The sequence below is a fragment of the Symphalangus syndactylus genome, chromosome 1, assembly GCF_028878055.3.
Source record: "Symphalangus syndactylus isolate Jambi chromosome 1, NHGRI_mSymSyn1-v2.1_pri, whole genome shotgun sequence".
Lineage (NCBI taxonomy): Eukaryota > Metazoa > Chordata > Mammalia > Primates > Hylobatidae > Symphalangus > Symphalangus syndactylus.
The window spans coordinates 99,831,631-99,852,344 of NC_072423.2; the positions used below are offsets into that span (position 1 = coordinate 99,831,631).

The 20,714-nt window shown below is 51.8% G+C and overlaps 1 protein-coding gene across 8 annotated transcripts in view; it reads right to left on the minus strand.

Moving 5' to 3' along the window:
• LOC129490581 (actin) overlaps nucleotides 1–20,714 on the minus strand; it is a 39,092-nt gene that overhangs the window by 5,271 nt on the left and 13,107 nt on the right. For 2 of the 8 annotated variants that reach the window (XM_055294484.2, XM_055294482.2), the window contains exons 2-7: nucleotides 17,742–17,868; nucleotides 11,433–11,561; nucleotides 7,986–8,096; nucleotides 4,983–5,067; nucleotides 3,516–3,677; nucleotides 1,065–1,228 (exon numbers count right to left, since the gene is read on the minus strand). In XM_055294484.2, the coding sequence (XP_055150459.2) occupies nucleotides 1,065–1,228; nucleotides 3,516–3,677; nucleotides 4,983–5,067; nucleotides 7,986–8,096; nucleotides 11,433–11,561; nucleotides 17,742–17,858 (768 nt within the window). In that variant the 5' untranslated portion in view covers nucleotides 17,859–17,868. Of the gene's footprint in view, nucleotides 1–1,039; nucleotides 1,229–3,515; nucleotides 3,678–4,982; nucleotides 5,068–7,985; nucleotides 8,097–11,432; nucleotides 11,562–11,776; nucleotides 11,870–17,741; nucleotides 17,869–20,714 lie in introns of those variants that run through there. The other 6 variants (XM_055294466.2, XM_055294459.2, XM_055294476.2 and 3 more) reach the window with 5 other exon arrangements.

The following is a 20,714-nucleotide window of genomic DNA, read 5'->3' on the forward strand; positions in this document are numbered from 1 at the left end:
CCCACCCTTAATTCCCCTTTGTCCTTTATGAAGGTGACAAATGAAGAATTGGACTCTGGGGAATACCTGCTTTTCCATGTTGACCAGGGAGATTCCATCTTCCCCATCAGTAGGGATTTCACCCTCTGTCATTTTTCCCATTCCACCAGGACAAATGTACCAGCTGGAGCATTTAGGCAGCTCCATGCTAACTCAAAGTCTCTAGATCAGCCACATTTGTAAAGCTCCCTCCAAATCCAGAGTGATTACATGTCTGTCTTAAATTGTCTTGATTTGTATATTTCAGATTATTTTGTAAGCAGGCAGAGTACAAACCATACATTATGAAAGAGAAGACCTTTTTGGTAAGTTTCCTTCTCTGTAAAATGGGATAATTTTACAGAGGTGGGTTTGGGGGTGGATTCAAGGATCTAACACATACAATGGTCAGTGAAGTGACAGGCAGACTGTAAGTGCCTAGTGAGTGTTAGCTGGTGTCGGAGGAGATTTTGAAACAGCGTGCCTATTTGCTACTCAAACCAGACCCCCTCCTGGCAGCCCTACTTCCTTCCTCCCTCCCTCCCTCCCTCCCTCCCTCCCTCCCTCCCCTCCTTCCTTCCTTCCTTCCCTCCCTCCCTCCCTCCCTCCCTTCCTTCCTTCCTTCCTTCCTTCCTTCCTTCCTTCCTTTCCTTCTTTCTTTCCTTTTTTCAGATGGAGTCTCACTCTGTTGCCCAGGCTGGAGTGCAGTGGTGTGATCTCGGCTCACTGCAACCCCCACCTCCCAGGTTCAAGTGATTTCCCTGCCTCAGCCTGCTGAGTAGCTGGGACTACAGGCAATGTGCCACCCTGCCTGGCTAATTTTTGTATTTTTAGTAGAGACGGGATTTCATCATGTTGGCCAGGCTGGTCTTAAACTCCTGACCTCAGGTGATCCACCCGCCTCAGCTTCCCAAAGTGCTGGGATTACAGGCGTGAGGCACCACGCCTGGCCCCTTCTTTCTTACAGGGTGTTCACTTGCTCATGTCCAGGCTAATTTCTGTCCCCTTCCTGCAGATTCACCTATGAGTTTTGTCTGGAAGAGCACCTCGGGGCAGAAGAAGCTCTCCTGCCCGACGGTGATCTCTTGGCCGTCAGGCAGCTGATATTTCCGTTGGCAGGATGGTGAATCGGTTTTCATCTTTTCCTTGTCAAAGTCCAAAGCCACATAGCAGCATTTCTCCTTCATGTCCCGGATGTACTCTCGATCCCCTGTGGGACAAAGGAAAAGTGCCAAACAGAAAAAGGCATGAAAATGAGATGAGTTCACAGAAGCGCCTTTGGTGAGGTTGAAGCTGCACCACTGGAGCTGTCATTTCTATTTCCATCTCACACTCCTGGCGCTCTTGTTTGTGCCATGCATTGAGCCTGAGTTTGTGGAAGAGTAGAATAAGTATGTCTTGAACTAAGATAAAAGGGATTAGGAAATTTTAGCGTTTCAGAAGTTGATCTCCTTCTACATATGGTGTATGTTTGGAGGAGGGTTGGGGGGAGCTGGAAAAGCAAACCTGACTTTCTTATCCACTGCTATGAGCAGTGCAGTTGGTGCCCCATCCCCCAGCTGCCACCTGCTCACAGCTGCCACCTGCTCACAGCTGCCCTCTTCTCTGGAGAATTGCCCACAGTGGATCAAAGTCCCCACCCAGAAATATCTGCAAGGTTACATACACTTCTTCTCTTTCTGCATGGCTGACAACAGGCTTTAAACCCAGCTGTGTCTTCTTGCTTATGGTTTTACACTTTTTCTATCACTCTTTTTGAGTTGGATCAGGGGAATTCTGCACCGCCCACCTGGAAATGTCACGTGCTCTTCAACACCCTGACGTCTGCCTTCTACCTTCACTCGCTCCACCTAACCTGCTGTTGCCTGGGTCTGTTCTGTACTCCTAGGTCCGAAAACCTGAGGACACTCTTTGGTTCTTTCCTGACCTCTTTCTCTTGGCAGCTGAGGTTGTCAATCACTCTCTTCTTTCCTTGGCTCCTGGGAGGCTGCACTCTCCTGATATTTGTTCCTTTCTTCATGTAGTTGGGGCTTTGGTGGGGCAAATTTGGGTTCAAATCCCATCTCTGCCATTGACCCAATGCCTGGCTTTAGGCAACTTCATTAACCTCTTAAACCTTCCCTTTCCTTATCTGCAAGAATGGGATAAATGGTCATTCGCAGGACTGTTGGAAGGATGAGAGGCAATGATGCTCACCAAGAGCTCACCAGGTGTGACGCATCAATAACATGCTATGACTTTGCCCTGCAATCCTTCTCACTTTCCCTCTAATTGCTGTTATTCTTTAAGGTTCCATGCTTTGCATCACTTTTGACACAGACCTCTTGGTCTGCAAGGAAGACCCTGGGATGCAAGATTGTAGGCTCACTGGGAATGGGTGTCATGCAGGTTATACAGGCTGGGAATCTAGTCCAGGAACTGGGGGCAGAGAAGGACAGGCACCTTGCCTGGAGCCTTGGGTTCATATCCCAGCTGCTATACCATTTATCATTTATGGAATGTTGGGCAAATCTTCTAATAACCTTCCTAGGCCTCTTCCTATTTTTTTTTTAAGAGACAGGGTGTTGCTTTGCTCTGTTACCCAGGCTGGCATGCAGTAGTGTCATCATAGCTCACTATAACCTCTGACTCCTGGGCTCAAGTGTCCTCTTGCCTCAGCCTCCTAAGTAGCTGGGACTACAGGTTGCTCATCACCACACCCTGCTAATTTTTTAATCTTTTTGTAGAGACTGGGTCTTGCCACGTTGCCCAGGCTGATCGCAAACTCCTAGGCTCAAGTCGTCCTCCCACCCCAGCCTCCCAAATTGCTGGGATTACAGACGTGAGACATTGAACCTGGCTGCATCTTCCTCTTATAATAGAAATAATTGTTCCCTCTCATAGGGTTACAGTGAGAAGCAATGAGAAAATGCATGTGAGATGTTTACTTGGCCCGGTGCTTTGCAATGGATAAGTTCTCTATAAAGCTTAGCTCATCATCATCTTAACAATTGTCATCATAACTATCATCACCATCACCATCATTACCACCACCACCACCATCATCACAATCATTGTTACCATTACTATAACCATCATCATCACCGTCACCATCATCACCCATCATCATCACCATCACCATCATTGTCAGCATCACCATCATCACCACCATCATCATCACCATCACCACCAATTACCATATGACCATCACCATCATCACCATCACCATCACTACCATCAACATTATCACCATCAATCACAATATGACCATCACCATCATGGTCACCATCACTATCACCATCATCGCCACCACCATAATCATTATCATCATTATCATTACCCTTATCATCATCAACAATCCACTAAATGTCCCTAAATATAAATAAAGTTGTTTTTAGAACTCGAATGATGGTCAAGTAGTCTTAGCTTTACACACTGAGGGCTGTAGGTTGAGCTAGCAAAGAAGGCTATTATACCCCAGAGACTAGTTTACCCAGCCAAGAATAGCAATTTCCTACCTGTGCCCACCAATAATTGCCCATTGTCTTTCAACAGTTGCAGGAGGTACAAGGTTAGGTCCTGGCCAGCTATGTCCACCTGGAAGGTTGACTGATGCAAAGGACAACCATCAGCGATGGGCAGGAAGTGTGTCATTCCCTCTCCAGATTCAACAGTCATGCCTAGACAAGAGAACATGTTGGCATCATAATGCAGGGCCAATGACATCCCGTACAATTGTTACATCTGCAGGGAGAGAAGGCAGAGGGGAGCTAACGGAGGAGAAGACAAAGATTCTGAGGAGCCAGCTTTCTTCCCCCAAAGGTGAGTGTACAAGGAGGAACCAAAGGGCTGGCTGTTGTGGATGGTGGCCCACAAGTTTTCTTATGACGCCACACATGCAGGTTTCACAGCAGTGGTCCGAAAGGTAAAAGAGGAAAAATCATACCAGGGATCTTTTCCTTTTATTGTTTGAATTGACAAATAATACTTGTACAGTACTTATACTGTACGCAAATGCCCATAGCAGCTTTTTTGTTTTTCGTTTTTTGTTTTTTTTTGAGACGGAGTCTTGTGCTGTCACTCAGGCTGGAGTGCAGTGGCGTGATCTGGGCTCACTGCAAGCTCTGCCTCCCAGGTTCACGCCATTCTCGTGCCTCAGCCTCCCGAGTAGCTGGGACTACAGGCGCCCGCCACCATGCCTGGCTAATTTTTTGTACTTTTAGTATAGACAGGGTTTCACCGTGTTAGCCAGGATGGTCTTGATCTCCTGACCTCGTGATCCGCGCTCCTCAGCCTCCCAAAGTGCTGGGATTACAGGCGTGAGCCACCGCACCTGGCCCATAGCAGCTTTATTTACAATAGCCCCAAACTGACAACTCAAATATTCGTTCACAAGTGGATAAAGTACAACGTATTCATATGATGGGCTACTATCCAGCAATCAGAAGACATGAACTCTCAACCCACACACGAGGATAAATCTTCAAGTAATTACGCTGCGTGAAAAAAAAAAAAAAAAAAGAAACCCAAAAAGAGTGCTGACCTCCTGGTCCATTCATACAAAATTCTAGAAAATGCAGACTCCAAGGCAGCTGGTGGCTGTCTGGGGACAGACTGGAGGGGCAGAGTGTGTGGTGCCAGGGAAAAGATTAGGGATGATAGATACATTCATTATCTTGGTTCTGAAGGCTTCAAGAATAGACCCATGTGTTAAAACTTAGCAAATTGTACACTTTAAACACATGCAGTTTATTGTATATCAATTACACCTCAAGAAAGCTATTAAGAAAAAAAAGTGAGTAAAGTAAACTGTTAAAACCTGGGAGCAAATCGTTTAACCAGGAGGGATGAAAGGGGCTGGAGAGTGCGAGCTGTGTGGGTCTTTGTCTTTCGTTACTGGTCAGGGAGGGAGTGGGCTGTGCACAGTGGTGAGCGTCTCAGCCGGAGGGAGGGGGAGGGTATGGGGCTCCCACAGGACTACTCACCGGAGGTCTGGCCAGAGGCATACAGAGAAAGGACTCCTTGGTTAGCTAAATACAGGGCAGGTATGTTGAAAGTCTCAAACAGCACCTAGGGAGAAACATCAGCCACCCCTGGCAGCCAGGCCTGCAGATGAGGAGGAGGTGGGCTTCCCCTTAACTACCCAGGCAACATGAGTCCCGCCTGCAAGAGGCACTTTGTTCCCCACACAACCCAAGAGAGACCCAGACCACGGGCACAGAAACACATTCCTCCTTATCCCAGCTTTGCTCTAATGAGCTCCGGGACACTCTCAGTTTCCCAGTCTGTAAAATGGGCTCACACCCATCCTAGCCACCTCTTAGGACTGTGAGGAGACTTGGATTAGATTGCGGACTCCCTGCAGATGGGGTCCTGGGCATAGGGGCTGTCCATCGATGTCTGGTACCTGGCTCAGGGTGATTAGGACAGGTGCACAGTGGCCCCAGGGTGTGAAGTGTTGGGGTGTGGACACTGGGAGCAGCCCAGAGTTCAGGGAAGGGCCTGGCCTGGCAGCGGGACCCCTGGGTTCTAGGCCTCGCTCTTCCAGCATGTGTGACCTTGGGAGATGACTGCTCCTCACTGTGCCTCAGTTTCCTCATCAGAAGGAGAGTGGTGATACCTCCCTGGGGATGGCGCTGAGGACAACATGAGTTAACACCCATAAAGCCCATGCCACAGTGCTTAGTGTATACTGAGCATTCTGCAAATGCCATCACTTGCTGGTCCCAGGCCTCAGTTTTCTTATCTGTAAAATGGGAATCAGACCACAGGGAAGGACCCTGAAGACCATGCGAGCTCTGTAACCTTCTGGCCCCACAGCAGGCCCGCAGGAGCTGAGGCTGGCTTTTGTCTTTGCGGGGATTTTTTGAGGCCTGCTGGGGCGGGGCGCAGGATGGAGAGTTCAAAGCAGGGCCCACAGATGTAGAAATATCCCTTTGCCCACAGTGAGGCAAAGCCCCATGCGGGTGGGCTGGCGGTTGCCTGTGGCCTGCAGAAGCCCCCGCCTTCCTCGTGATGTCTGCCCTGGGCTCATCTTTCTTGGGTTGCCCATCAGGTTCTGCCCACAGGGCTCCAGAAGGAGATCCAGGGAGGGGAGGGGGAGGGCTTGCTGATGTCCCAGCTCCCTCCCTGCTGGGTCCCTCTTCTGAAGGCCACAGCGCCTGGGCGATAGCCCTCCCTGGGAACTGATAACCATCCACTGCTCTTTCAGGCTTAGGGGTGGTAGCAGCTGCCCCAGGACACCCCCGGATACTGCACCCTCTCATGGGGCTTTTTTCTAAAACTCACGCTCACCTTTGTGTATAATCTCTTTATGACACTCTCACTAAACATGCCCCACGTGAGTGTACCTTTGACTTCCTGCTGGGTCCCTGATACAGTTAGAGGGTGAATTTGGAGAGGACCAGGGCAGAAAGGCAGGCAGTGCACGCAGCGGGTGGGAAGCTGCAGAGGCAGGCTGGACGCCAACCCCACGGCTGGAGTCCTGGCTTATCCCACAGGCCAACCAAACTGGGCCACGGGGCACCTGGGATTTCGCCAAGTGTTCTTCAGTGTGTGTCTGTGGGGTGTCTCTCAGTGAGACCAACACGTGGATCGGGGCTGTGTAAAGCAGAGGGCCCTCCTGGGTGTGGGTGGGCCTCATCCAATCAGTTGCAGACCTGATTTGATCAAAAGGACGGAGTAAGAGGTAGCCCCTCTGGCTCGACTGCCTGCACCCAGACGCCAACCCTTTCCTGCCCTCAGACTCGGAGTGAACGTTGGCTCTTCGGGTCTAGAGCCTGCCGGCCTCCAGACTGGAGCCACAGCACGGGCCCTCCTGGGGCTCCAGCTTCCCAATGGCAGAACTTGGAACTTGCCAGCCTCCGTCACTGTGTGAGCCAGGCCCTCATCCTGAATCCCTCTCCATGTCTACGCTCATCCCACCGTTCTGTGTCTCCAGAGAACTTTGCCGCCCCCGCTGGGGAGCGAGATGTCCCCTGCGGAGAGGGCCGTCCGGCTCCTTCTCCAGCTCCCCACTGCCTCACGGACACTCAACAGTCTGAAAGTGGCAGCCTGCTGCGCCCCGACCAAGCAGCCCAGCTGTGGCCCACTCCTGTGATCCACCTGTCCACAAGCCGAGGAGGACTGAAGGGTCCGCTCAGGGCTTTGTCTTAAATGAGGCAGCAGCTCATGCCTGCACGGTGACGGATGGAGCTGCCATTTCTGGGCCGCTGCGTGTGCCTCTGTAGTGAGCAGGTGGCGCCTCAAGCCCTGCGCCTGTCTGTGGGTCACAGCTCACTGCGGGAGACACCGCTGGGCTCCAGGGACTCTGGGCCAGGTGATGGACCTGTGCAGCTTGCTTAATGAGCTCACAGATGTCCTCATTAGGAGCAGCTAATGATGTGATGGGAACGTGGTGGCCAGCCGCAGCCCTGCAGTCCCCACCCCAGCCTTAAAGAGAGTGCCACACCTTCGTCTCTTCTCCAGCCCAGGCCCCTGCCAGGCCCCACTGCCCAGCCCCATCAGGGCCACCCTGTCACACACCAGTGCCTCCTGCCTGGTGAGCAGGCCCAAGAGGAAGCTCAGAGAAGAGACCCGGGAGCTTTTAAACCAGAATCAGAGGCCGGAGTCAGACCTGCACCTAGGACAACTGAATTGTGGCTGAGAGTGGAGTTGCAGGATGAGACCACCGGGGTCTAGGCAAGACCGCCAGCGACACTCAGCATGAACTTAGCCAAATTGCTTAAGCTCCCTGCTGCCGCAGGCTATTCATATGTACAAAGGGGAGGATGGTCTACTGCCCCACGGCTGGTTGGAGGGCCTGCCTGAAGTCATGTGTATGCAGTGCCCAGCCCCTGGCCAGCACCTTGGCATGAGTGTCGAGGGGAGTCCCCTGACCAGCGTCCTCCTCTTGCCAAGCAAGGAGCAAGTGAGGCCGAGGTTGCCCCCCACTCAGGGGAGACCAGATGTTGAGCCCCTGAGGCCCTCACCACTGCTGGCCCCGGTACCTGTGTGACTTTCTCTTTGCTGGGTGTTGGGTTCAAAGGCGGCTCCGTCACCAACATGGGGTGCTGCTCTGGGGCGACGTGGAGCACCTGGTAGAAGGAGTGATGCCAAATCTGGGAGGAGATGGGATGCAGAGGCAGCAGCTTTCTGGAGCCAAGGCCAGGCTTCTGCAAACGGGGCAGGGCCTGGCTGCAGGACCAGGCAGGGCTTTAGGTTTTATTATTTTATATTATCTTATTTTATGTTATATGTTTGACAAAGCAGTGTTTTATTTTTATTTTACTATTTCTATTGTTCTGAGACAGAGTCTCGCTCTGTCGCCCAGGCTGGAGTGTAGTGGCACGATCTCGGCTCACTGCAACCTCCACCTCCCCGGTTCGAGTGATTCTCCTGCCTCAGCCTCCCGAGTAGCTGGGACTACAGGCGCACGCCACCATGTCCAGCTAATTTTTGTATTTTCAGTAGAGACAGGGTTTTGCCATGTTGGCCAGGCTGGTCTTGAACTCCTGACCTCGGGTGATGCACCCACCTCAGCCTCCAAAAATGCTGGGATTACAGGTGTGAGCCACTGCACCCAGCTGTCAAAGCAGCATTGTAAATAGCACTTGCGATGGCTGAGTGACAGAGAGGGCATCCTGATCTCAGGGAGCAGCAGGGGGACAGCGTGGCTTCAGCAAGACGCAGAACCTTCACTCGGTCACCATGCCTGGGGCTAGGACGTGGGGCTGAGATCAGTGAGGCCCAGAGCTTGGCTAGAGCATCTCGTGGTCTGATAGGGTCAGATACCACCACCAGGACTTCAAGGGTGTGACATAGACTGGGACTCAGACGGGTGGATGCTGCACAGGGAGAGAGTGTAGGTGTAAGCCCAGCATGAACGGAAGCTCCACCGCACACCAGGCCAGCCCTGGACAAGGGACCTGACTCTGTTGAACCTCATTCCTCATCCTCAAAACAGGAAATGTTCCCTGCCTCACAGAGGAGTGTGACAGTGAAATGGTGGCCTTGCCGAGAAGTCTGGTGCATTCATGTCCCACGGCTGCCATCACAAAGCCCCAGAGACAGGCACCTCGTACCACAGACACTCATTGTCTCCCATTCTGGAGGCTGGAGTCCCAGGTGAAGGTGCCACAGGGCTGGTTCCTCCCGAGGCCTCTCTCCTCGGCTTGCAGGCACTGTCTTCTTCTGGTGGCGTCCTCACAGGGTCCCCTGCTGTGTGTCTGCATCTAACTTCCTCTTCTGATAAGGCCCCAATCACACCAAATTAGGGCCCACCCTAATGATCTCTTCTTAACCTACTTGCTGCTTTAAAGCCGCTATCTCCAAGCACAGTCACACTCTGAGGCATTGGAGGATAGGGTTTCACGTGTAAATGTTGGGGGACACAATTCAGCCCCTCACACCCGGTACAGTAGGGGCTCAGTACACCATGGTTGGTTATCAGGTGTGAGTCGGCTGCCTGTCCCTGTGGGGGGATGTGCCCCTGAGGGAGGGCAGTGTAAAGGGGTGGCCTCTTGCAGACAGGCACAGAACCTGGAAGCATGAGGCCACAATCCCCGTGAAAGAGCAAGAGCCAAGCGTCAGCTGCAGGTGTGGCCCATCCACAGATGACCAGCCTGAGGTAGGAAAGGGACACAGCCAGACATGAGCTTGGAAGAGTCTCCTGAAGATGGGGCGGGGTGATGAGAGGGAGGCGGTGGGAGGCGTGGGCACAGAGGAGGGTCACTGAGTGATGCTGGCAATTCAGGGAAGATGGTGAAGCCAGGAGCCAGGACCCCTGAAGCCACGCAAGAGCCAGCACCTTGGGCTCCCTCAGGCAGGTGAGCCCCCAACAAGGCAGCAGAGGGCGGGGGCCCCTGGGGCCCATAGCTGAAGCCGTGCTTTCCAAGACCTGTTTACGTTGCCCATGTTTCTGCATTCCCTGTCACACCAGGAGCCACAGCCACAGCTATGCAGGAGAAAATGCTTGTGAATGGTGCTCCCACTGCCCCCGCCAAGATGGCCCCATGGCCCTCAGCCCCTGGAAGTCACGCCCTGTGCAGACCTCTCCCACATGGAATCAGGACTGGCTTGTGACCAACAGAATGTGGCAGAAGTAACAGTGCAACGGCCCGGGCTGTGCTACGGTGGCCTGGTGCCTCCACCTTGGCCTTTTCCATAGTTCCCCGTGGGGGAAGCCAACCGCCAGGCTGGCAGGACATCGAGCAGCCCTGGGGGGAGACCCCCATGCAGAGGAAGCACCCCGTGGCCACCTGATACTGCCGCCTTGGAAGGGGCTCCTCCATCCCCAGTCAAGCCTGCAGCTGACACAGCCCCTGAGCTGTGGCAGCCACTTGAGACCCCGAGCCAGAACCAGCCTGAGGAGTCACTCCCAGATTCCTGACGCACAAAACTGCGAGAGATGACCATTGGCATTTTCAGCCTCTGCATTTGGGGCTAATGTGTGAAGCCAGCATTAGAACATTGTGATAAGTTGAATTGTGTCTCCCCAAAATTCATATTTTGAAGTCTTAGCCCCCGTACATCTGAATGGGACCTTATTTGGAAACAGGGTTGTTGCAGATGCCATCACTTAAGAGGAGGCTGGGTCCCCAATCCCATAGGAAGGAGGAAATGTGGACACAGACACAGAGAATGCCACGTGAACCTGAAGGCAGACATCGGGGTGACACATCTGTGAGCCAAGGGGAGCCAAAGACTGACAGCCACCAGGGGAAAGGCCCAGGACACAGGCTCCAGCACGGCCCTGCAAGGAACCAGCTCGGCCCACACCTTGACCTTGGACTTCCAGCCTCCAGGATGGTGAGGCAATGAATTCCTGCTGTTGAAGCCGCCTTGTCTGTGGCTGGGACAGGGACATAGTAACTAACAGGTACATCCTCTAAGGCAGTGCACGGCCTGTCCAAATGCACATGGAGGTCCTAGCCAGAACCTCAGTTACTAAATGAGGGAGCTGCAAGTTCAACATACTTACACTTCTTACTGTTTGGGACTGAAGACTTTTTTGCCATTTGTTTGTCTGCTTTGAGACAGGGTCTCCTTCTGTTGCCCAAGCTGGAGCACAGGGTTGCAATCACAGCTCACTGCAGCCTCCACCTCCCAGGCTCAAGCAATCCTCCCACCTCAGCCTCCCCAGTAGCCGGGACTACAGTGGCACACCACCACAGCCAGATTATTTTTTAATTTTTTGTAGACATGGATTCTCACTATGTTTCCCAGGTTGGACTCAAACTCCTGCACTCAATCTGTCCACCTGCCTCGGCCTCCCAAAGTGCTGGAATTACAGGCATGAGCCACTACGCCCGGCCAGGACTGAGGACTTTTTATCCATCATCCCCCTCAGCCCTCACAGCAGCGTCTGTGTTAGGAAGGCCTGCACCCCTGTCTCATAGCTGGACCTAGCTAGGGAGGCCTATGAACCCGTCCTGCCTGGCAGAAGCTGTGCCCACCTTCTCCATGTTGTCCCAGTTGGTTGTCATTGCCCGAGAAATGGGATATTGCACGTTGAGTTTCCCTCGTTTTTTCTGAACCTCCTCCCCAATGAACCAGTCTTCCTCTTCCATCCCCACCAATACGTTCTGAAAGACACAGGCCAGGACAGATCAGCTTCTAGGGGTGACTGGGGTTGGACTCCCCTGCAGCTGGCTTTCATTTGTGGAGACCCAGTGAGCAGTGGCTGGGAGGCCACAGTGGCCTTCGTGGGAGACTCCAAGTCACAGCACCGGCATCCACGACCTCCCCGAGCCCTGTGAGCTATTTCAGAAACGGCCACTAAGAGGTTTTAGCAAACTACCTGCAAGGTAAGAGTGTGCCCAAGGAGTCGTTCCTAGGACATTTGTCCTGTCCACTTCGTAGATGAGGAAACTGGGGACAGCAAGGAGAGATGCTGCTGAGGAAGGAGAGGTGAGGGGAGATGCACCAGGAATGCCACGGTGCTGCTAGAGGATCAAATCGATTAAGCCCACTGGCAGGAATGCATTCCATTAGCTGACATCGTGGTAGGAGGGATCGTCACTGCTTCCACATTTGCTTCGGAAGGTTGACCGGAAAAGGGTCTGTGATGTAATTCAACTTATGTTATTTTTTAGGAAGATAAACCTGGCTACTTTCATGGCAGATTAAGCTATCTGTTCCGTCATTCAGAGGTGATTTTACTTGATGGCCCATGTGTTCATCTGGGTCCACTGAGAAACAGACACCAGGATGGAATGAAAGGTGCAAGGATGTGATTAGGGAATACGCACACGTCGGGGACAATGGGGAGACAGCAGGACAAAGATAGAAGAGACAACAGGCTGCTGTCCAAGTCTGAGCCTGGGTGCAGGAAACAGGGAAGCAGATTGGGTGGGTGACCTTAGCCACCATGCCGTCTAAGGGAAGGCTTTGCAAGGTTGTTGGAGAGCTCTTGAGCCAGGCTCAATTATTACAGGAGTGCTGGGTTTCCCGAAAATGGGCTTGACTTGCCTTGGTGTCACTGCCATCCTCAGTCATTGGCTGGGAGCGGCAGGTAGGAAGGATGGCCTCAGTGCAATGGTGCTGTGCTGCAGTGACATAATGGTGCCATGCTGCAATGAGGCCATGGTGCCATGGTGCAGTGGCATCATGGTGCCACGGTGCAATGACGTCATGGTGCCATGCTGCAGTGACATAATGGTGCCATGCTGCAATGAGGCCATGGTGCCACGGTGCAGTGATGTCATGGTGCCATGGTGCAGTGACGTCATGGTGCTGTGCTGCAGTGACATAATGGTGCCATGCTGCAATGACACCATGGTGCTGTGCTGCAATGACGTTGTGGTACTGTGCTGCAGTGACATAATGGTGCCATGCTGCAATGACCTCATGGTGCCATGGTGCAGTGACGTCGTAGTGCCATGGTGCAATGATGTCATGGTGCCATGGTGCAATGGTGTGCATGTGGTGGAACAACCATGCCATGGTGCAGTGGCTCAATGGTGCCATGATGCCAGGTGCAAGAGTGCAATGCTGCAGAGATGCAATGGAGCAGTGATTTCAGAGTGAGGCCCCCTCTCCAGGCTGCCACAGTTCACCTGCTCAGAGCTTTTCTATCTTAGGAGTTTGTCTCTTCAGCAGAAGAGGTTTGGATTTGGGATGAGAATCACCAGCTATGAGACCTGGGGAAAGTCGTGTCCCTTCTCTGAGCCTCTATCTTCTTCTCTGAGCCTCCATCTCCCTCTTGGAGCCTCCATCTCCTTCTCTGAGCCTCCATCTCCTTCTCGGAGCCTCCATCTCTTTCTTGGAGCCTCCATCTCCCTCTCAGAGCCTCCATCTTCTTCTCGGAGCCTCCATCTCCTTCTCGGAGCCTCCATCTCCTTCTCTGAGCCTCCATCTCCCTCTTGAAGCCTCCATCTCCTTCTCTGAGCCTCCATCTTCTTCTCTGAGCCTCCATCTCCCTCTTGGAGCCTCCATCTTCTTCTCAGAGCCTCCATATCCTTCTCTGAGCCTTCATCTCCCTCTTGGAGCCTCCATCTCCTTCTCTGAGCCTCTCTCTTCTTCTCGGAGCCTCCATCTCCCTCTCTGAGCTTCCATCTCCTCTGAGCCTCCATCTTCTTCTCTGAGCCTCCATCTCCCTCTCGGAGCCTCCATCTCCTTCTCTGAGGCTCCATCTCCTTCTCAGAGCCTCCATCTCCCTCTCAGAGCATCCATCTTCTTCTTGGAGCCTCCATCGCCTTCTCTGAGCCTCCATCTCCCTCTCAGAGCCTCCAACTCCTCTGAGCCTCCATCTTCTTCTCTGAGCCTCCATCTCCCTCTCGGAGCCTCCATCTCCCTCTCCGAGCCTCCATCTCCCTCTCCGAGCCTCCATCTTCTTCTTGGAGCCTCCATCTCCTTCTCTGAGCCTCCATCTCCCTCTCTGAGCCTCCATCTCCTTCTCTGAGCCTCCATCTCCCTCTCTGAGCCTCCATCTCCCTCTCTGAGCCTCCATCTCCTTCTCCGAGCCTCCATCTTCTTCTCTGGGCCTCCATCTTCTTCTCTGAGCCTCCATCTCCTTCTCTGAGCCTCCATCTTCTTCTCTGGGCCTCCATCTTTTTCTCTGAGCCTCCATCTTCTTCTCTGAGCCTCTATCTTCTTCTCTGTCCAGTGGGAACAATGACCTCTCTTCCTCACACCTCACCATGGTGCTGCTGGAGGATCAAGTCAATTAAGCCCACCAGCAGGAATGCATTTCATAAGCTGACATCATGGCAGGAGGGATTGTCACTGCTGCCACCTCCTCGAATGTTTCTCAGCCACCCACATCTAAGTGTAGTGGATAGGAGAGACAAAGTCACGGGTGTGCAGAAGGAACAATGTTTTCTCCAGTTCGCAGTTGCTGTTTGAGATAAAAAGATGGACAGTGCTGGGCCTGGTGTCCTTTCGTCAGGAGGCCTGTGGGTCAGAACGGCTGCTCTACTTGGAAGGGACCCAGTGACTTTGGGCAGTGCCTTCATCCTGCCTCTCTGTTCTCACAAGTTCTCCTACAAGGGGTCTCACTGCCGTCTTGGCTGCCAGACTTAAGCCTTAGAAGGGGCGTGGGGGTGGCGGAGCCCCGAGGGACACCCTGGGTCTCCGTGGCTGTGACTTCTTGACTTGAGAGTTAAGGGCACTGCATCGAGCTTGTGGGAAGGGACATGGAGCTTAGATCTAGAAAAAAAGGTGACCTCTCTCAGAGACAGAAACTTACTCCCAGCTGCCCATGAAAATAAAATCAAATCAAGAGCCCAATCTGCTGTGGTTGAGTGAAGCAGTCTGCTGCTCCATAATTCATCTTGGTCACTTATTCTGTTTTGGCAAAGAATTTTCCTCTTGCTGTGATCTTGTGTTTCGCCATCTAGGTCAGCGTTCCCCAACCTTTTTGGCACCAGGGACCAGTTTCATGGAAGACAATTTTTGCACTGAGTAGGGCAGGGGATGGTTTCGGGATGATTCAAGTGCATTACATTTATTGTGTGCGTCCCTGAGCTTGTTTTCCTGCAACTAGGACAGTCCCACATGGGGGGATGGGAGACAGTGACAGTGCCTACAGCCTAGCTGGGGTGGATTCGGAAGGGAGAGCCTCACTCTCAGCAGATTCTCCTTAATGCACCCCCTCTAAGTCAATTCATACTCCAAGTATAAGGCCCCTTCCCTGGAGGAGGGGCTGAGAGCTGAGATGAAATTCCACACTGTAACTCTAGTGGGTTGAATGATGCCCACCACCCTATCATTATGTCCACCTGGAGTCTCAGGTGACTTTATCTGCATCAAGTGTCTTTGCAGAAGTGATAGTTAAGAATCTCGGCCGGGCGCGGTGGCTCACGCTTGTAATCCCAGCACTTTGGGAGGCCTAGGCCGGCAGATCACGAGGTCAGGAGATCCAGACCATGGTGAAACCCCGTCTCTACTAAAAATACAAAAAATTAGCCAGGCGTGGTGGCGGGCGCCTGTAGTCCCAGATACTCGGAGAGGCTGAGGCAGGATAATGGCATGAACCCGGGAGGCAGAGCTTGCAGTGAGCCGAGATCGCGCCACTGCACTCCAGCCTGGGCGACAGAGTAAGACTCCGTCTCAAAAAAAAAAAAAAAAAAAGAATCTCAAGATGAGAATCACCTTGGATTACCTGGATGGGCCCCAAATCCAATGACAAGTCTCCTTCTAAGAGAGAGGCAGGAGGAGATTTGAGACAGAAAAGGAAAAAGAGAAGGAGGTCATGTGAAGACCGAGGCAGCCAAGGGATCCCTGGAGCCCCCAGGAGCTGGAAGAGGAAGGAAACATCAGCTGCGAGAGCCCTGGGAGGAAGCCAGCCCTGCTGACACCTTGCTTTCAGACTCCAGGTCCCCAGAACTATGAGGAAATACATTTCTGGTTTTTTTTTTTAGATGAAGTCTCACGCTATCGCCCGCGCTGGAGTGCAGTGGCGCGATCTCAGCTCACTGCAGCCTCTGCCTCCTGGGTTCAAGCGATTCTCCTGCCTCAACCTCCAGAGTAGCTGGAATTACAGGCGCCCGCCACCATGCCCAGCTAATTTTTGTATTTTTAGTAGAGACCGGGTTTTGCCATGTTGGCCAGGCTGGTCTCAAACTCCTGACCTCAGGTGATCCACCCACCTCGGCCTCCCAAAGTGCTGGGATTACAGGCGTGAGCCACCGCACATGGCCACATTTCTGTTGTTTTAAGTGAATACATGAATATACTAGTCATTGTTATCATCACTGCCATCGTCATCATTGCTAAACACTCCCTATGGTCCAGAAACTGCACCAAACATACGTTTACTCATCTCATTTAACCTTCAGGCCGAATCTATGAGATACATACTTTGGACAATCGCATTATGCAAAAGAGATGCCTCTGCCACAGCAGCACCCTTGCCCTGAGTCATGCATGTGCTGTGGACAGGGCTGAGATTGGAGCCTCAGTCTCCCCTGCCCTGAAGCCCCAGCTCTTAACAACTGAGCTCCACAATCTCCAAGCAGCAAGCTGGTTGGCTAGCTTGAGTGCAGGCCCCTGCAATTTGCCAGGGTGGTCCCTGCTATGATCCCTGCCACTTGGACAGCGAGGAGGAAATCCACTGGCTCCCAGCATCCATGTGCATTTTATCCTCTTAGAGAGGGAGACGGGATTTTCTCCTCTCTCACAGCTCTGGGATCCAGTGTATCTTGGATGATTAGAAACATTGCCAATAATTTGCTCCAAGTGCTGCAAAGTGCAACAGTGATGGCCATGAGGTCCTGCGACATCTGAGATCTTCCGTGTCATGACGCTGCTCCCTACCACAGACGATTGGAACTTTTGGAGGATGAGCACCATGATCCAGAGCATGAGCTGGGGACGCAGATGCACTGGGGGGTCTTTCTCCCACCACTGTGTCACCACGTGGATTCAAGAAGTCACCTCTCGGAGCAGGTGGTTCCTCTTCAGGGAGAAGGAGCATCTCTGTCCCCACCTGGCATGCGGCCAGGCTCAGACCCACTCGCCGAGTTTCGGTTATGATGCAACTGTGTTTTCCAGGGGAGGGGGATGAGCAGCTGGTTTTTAAAGGGGCCAGAGCTTCCGTTTGGGAGGATGAGAACGTTCTGGAGATAGATGGTGGTGAATGTTCTTGATGCCACTGAACTGTGCAGTTAACACATCTTTACACTGTGTATACTTTACCACAATAGAAACACCTGTGTTTCTAAATTCCCTTGAAACACAGGAGGATCTGTTGATGTGGGGTCCAGTTGCTGGCATGTCAGAGACAGGCCTCTTGGAGGGCCTGTGTCCGGTTCCCCACCTGCCCTCCTACTGCCTTCCTGTCATGGAGGCTGAGTGTCCGTTGCCACTCACCCTAATGGACTCCCGTTTATCCTAAAGGTGAATTGCTCCTTCTCTGTGTCCATACCTCTCTGAATGTGGGAAGAGCCAGAGATGGGAGACGGGCAGTAAGACTGATTTTTCACAACGCGTCTACTTTACTGATTTACACATCGCTGCTCCCTCTAAGCCTGCAGTTCTCAGAGTGGGCCGCGTGCTGGGAGCGGTGAGAGGGGCAAGGCCTTGCTCACCCCATCCCCCACCCCGGACCAGCTGAGGCAGAGACTCTAGGTGGCCCGGCCATCTGTGTGGTACCAAGCCCAGTGCTCCCGACTTGGATTTGTGGAGGCACGTTCGCTCCCACCACGCCCTGCTCAGGGGACTGCCTTGGCCACCCTGTGGGAGAAGGGATGGGGCTGACCAGGCCGGCGGGCCACCTCTGGATGAGCAGCACCCCACAGGGAGGGGACCCCGACGTCACTCACATCGTGCTGAAGTTTCCCGAGGACAGTGGGGAACACGCCCATTGGGCTTTCCATTCCTGCAAATCCCACCTTGCTGAAGCCAGAGCCGTAGTCACAGATGAGGGGCACACTGTCCATGGCGGTGAGGCTGCGGGAGAGAACACACGGTTACCCACGCCACTGCATGGCACTGGTCCCTGGGACAGGCACTGTGCTGGGCATTAGGCTCAGGGTTCATAGCGCCCGGGGGGCTCAGAGCAGTGTGGGTGGTCCCCACACCCAGAGCTGGGCCCTGGGTGGGCAAGAGCCACTTCCAGGATGCTGTGTGCAGTTTGCTGGAAGGGGGTCCTTTCTGATGACCATTCGCACATGGCTGCCCTGGAGAAGGGAGGATTGGGGGGCCCTGCACTAAGGCTTTGGCCTCCACCTGTTTCTAGCAAACTCTGTGACCTGCTTCACCACCACTTATCTGAAGCAGCCCCTCTCCCCTTCGTGGAAAGGGGAGACCCCAAGAGGAGCTGGGGCCCTGGGTGGTCTGCAAGCTATGGTCACAGCCGAATTCTTGATTTCCAGCTCCAACGCTGCCTCATCCAGGAGGCTTCACTGGCCTCCTGGCCCAGGTTGAAACCATTCTCTCCCTCTGCTTTGCTACTAGAGAACGTTTTCCATATTTTTGCATGTTTAGAAAACACTCAGAAAGATACAGAGCATCAAAATCACCTGCGGTCCCCGCCCGTGGTCACCCCTCTGATATTTTGGCATTTCTGTTTTCAACCTACTTTTTTTTAGACAAAGTCTCACTCTGTCACCCAAGCTGGAGTGCAGTGGCATGATCTTGGCTCACTGCAACCTCCGCCTCTCAAGTTCAAGGGATTCTCCTGTCTCAGCCTCCTGAGTAGCTGGGATTGCAAGTGTGAGCCACCACACCCCGTCACTTTTTTGTATTTTTAGTAGAGACGGGGTTTCGCCATGTTGACCAGCCTGGTCTCGAACTCCTGACCTCAGGTGATCCGCCTGCCTCGGCTTCCCAAAGTGCCGGGATTACAGGCATGAGTCACCATGCCCAGCCTGTTTTCAACCTACTTTTATGCACTGTATAGGTTTTTAAAAAATCGATTACCCTCAAAAATGAATGAGTCCATTTTCTTTTTTGAATATTGCATTGTGATTAAATATTTACCATGACAAATGTTTTCTTCATTTTATAAGTGACTTTTGGACCTTTTTTCGATAAAGAAAGAATACAGGCTGATTGTAGAAAATAGAGAAAACTGTGAAGAAAGAAAAAACCCTTTCCAAATCCTGCTAATCAGAGGTAACCTTTGCCAATATTCAGCTATCTACCCTGACAGTTGTCACAGAAAACAGAGGGGTCTCCGTTCATCTAGTGCCTCAGTGAACAGCTGTGTGAGGTGCAACTCAGTGGGGCACCAGGGTGTCTCTCACTAAGTTGCTAGGTATACACACTACACATATTACAGTATGTACGGTTTTATGTTAGACTTCTCAGTGGAACCTTATAGCCATTTGTGTGTTACGGAGTATTCGATGGAAACGTTTTCCTTCTAACACCATCTACCACATCTGCTATGAATCCTCTGTGGAGCCTGTAGGTCCTATTTTTTTTGGTCACCGTCAGCAACCCTGGGATAATCTCCTTAGTCATCCTTCTTTTTCCTGCATTTTGAATCAGCCCCTTTCCATCACCTCCTTCAAATGACTGGTTGGAAGAGCAAGAATTTTTAAAGGCTCCTTAAACATCTTGCCAAATTGCTGTCCAGAAACATCGGTCAGTTTGCCGCAGCCACATCAGGCCCTCGTCACACGGGGCTGCTGTCATCTCTGCAGGCCCCTGTCTTGCATCTCCACGTCAGGCCCACGCCCCCCACTCTGCATACTGCGTACTCAGCTGATATGGCTGGATGGCTTTTGAACCCACCTGGTCTCTCATGTGGGGGCTTCATAACCTTCCTCTCTGGAATATTTGCTGGTGTCCCATCTGTCTGCATGCTGACTGCGTATCTGCAGCCAGGCTGTTGCTTCTGGAAGGCCAGGCATCAGCTACCCGTTAATTCCTGTGTGTCCTCGACACGCAGGGATGGAGGAGGCTTTGGTTACTACAGTTCTGTAGTATAGTTTGAAGTCTCATAATGCCAGGTTTGTGCTTTTGCTCAGGATTGTTTTGGCTGTTCAGAGTTTTTTCTAGTTCTGTACAAATTTTAAGATTCTTCTAATTCTGTGAAGAATGTCCTTGGTATTTTGGTAGGGATTGTGTTTAATCTGTAGATTACTTTAGGTACTATGATCATTTTAACAATATTTTTGGATCCACGAGTATGGAATGTCGTTCCATTTGTTTTTATTTTTTGTCAGTCACTTCTTAAATTTATTCCTAGGTATTTCATTTTTCATAGCTATTGTAAATGGCATCATCTTCTTGATTTCCTTTTTAGCTATTCGTTGTCCATATATAGCAATGCTACTGATTTTATATGTTAATTTTTTATCTTTACTAAATTCATTCATCAATTCTAAAAGATTTTTGGTAGAGTCCTTAGGATTTTCTATATATAAGATCATATTGTCTGCAAATAAGAATAATTTGACTTTTTGCTTTCTAATTTGCAGTAGAGCCTGAGACATGAGGGGCACTTGACAGCACAGGAAACCCTTGGGTGCGTTTCCTGACCTGACCCTCACTGCAGTGACAGGTGTGATGGCCTCAATGATGTTGATAGTGATGATGATGACAATGATGATGGTCACTATGACAATGATGATGACGACAATAATGATAACAACAATGACAATGATGATGACAGTGCTGACTGTGACAATGATGATGATGGCTGTGACATATGACAATGATGATGACAATGATGATGACTATGACAATGACGATGATGACATTGACAATGATGACAATAACAATGATGATGATGACAATGGTGATAACAATGATGACAATAATGATAACAACAATGACAATGATGA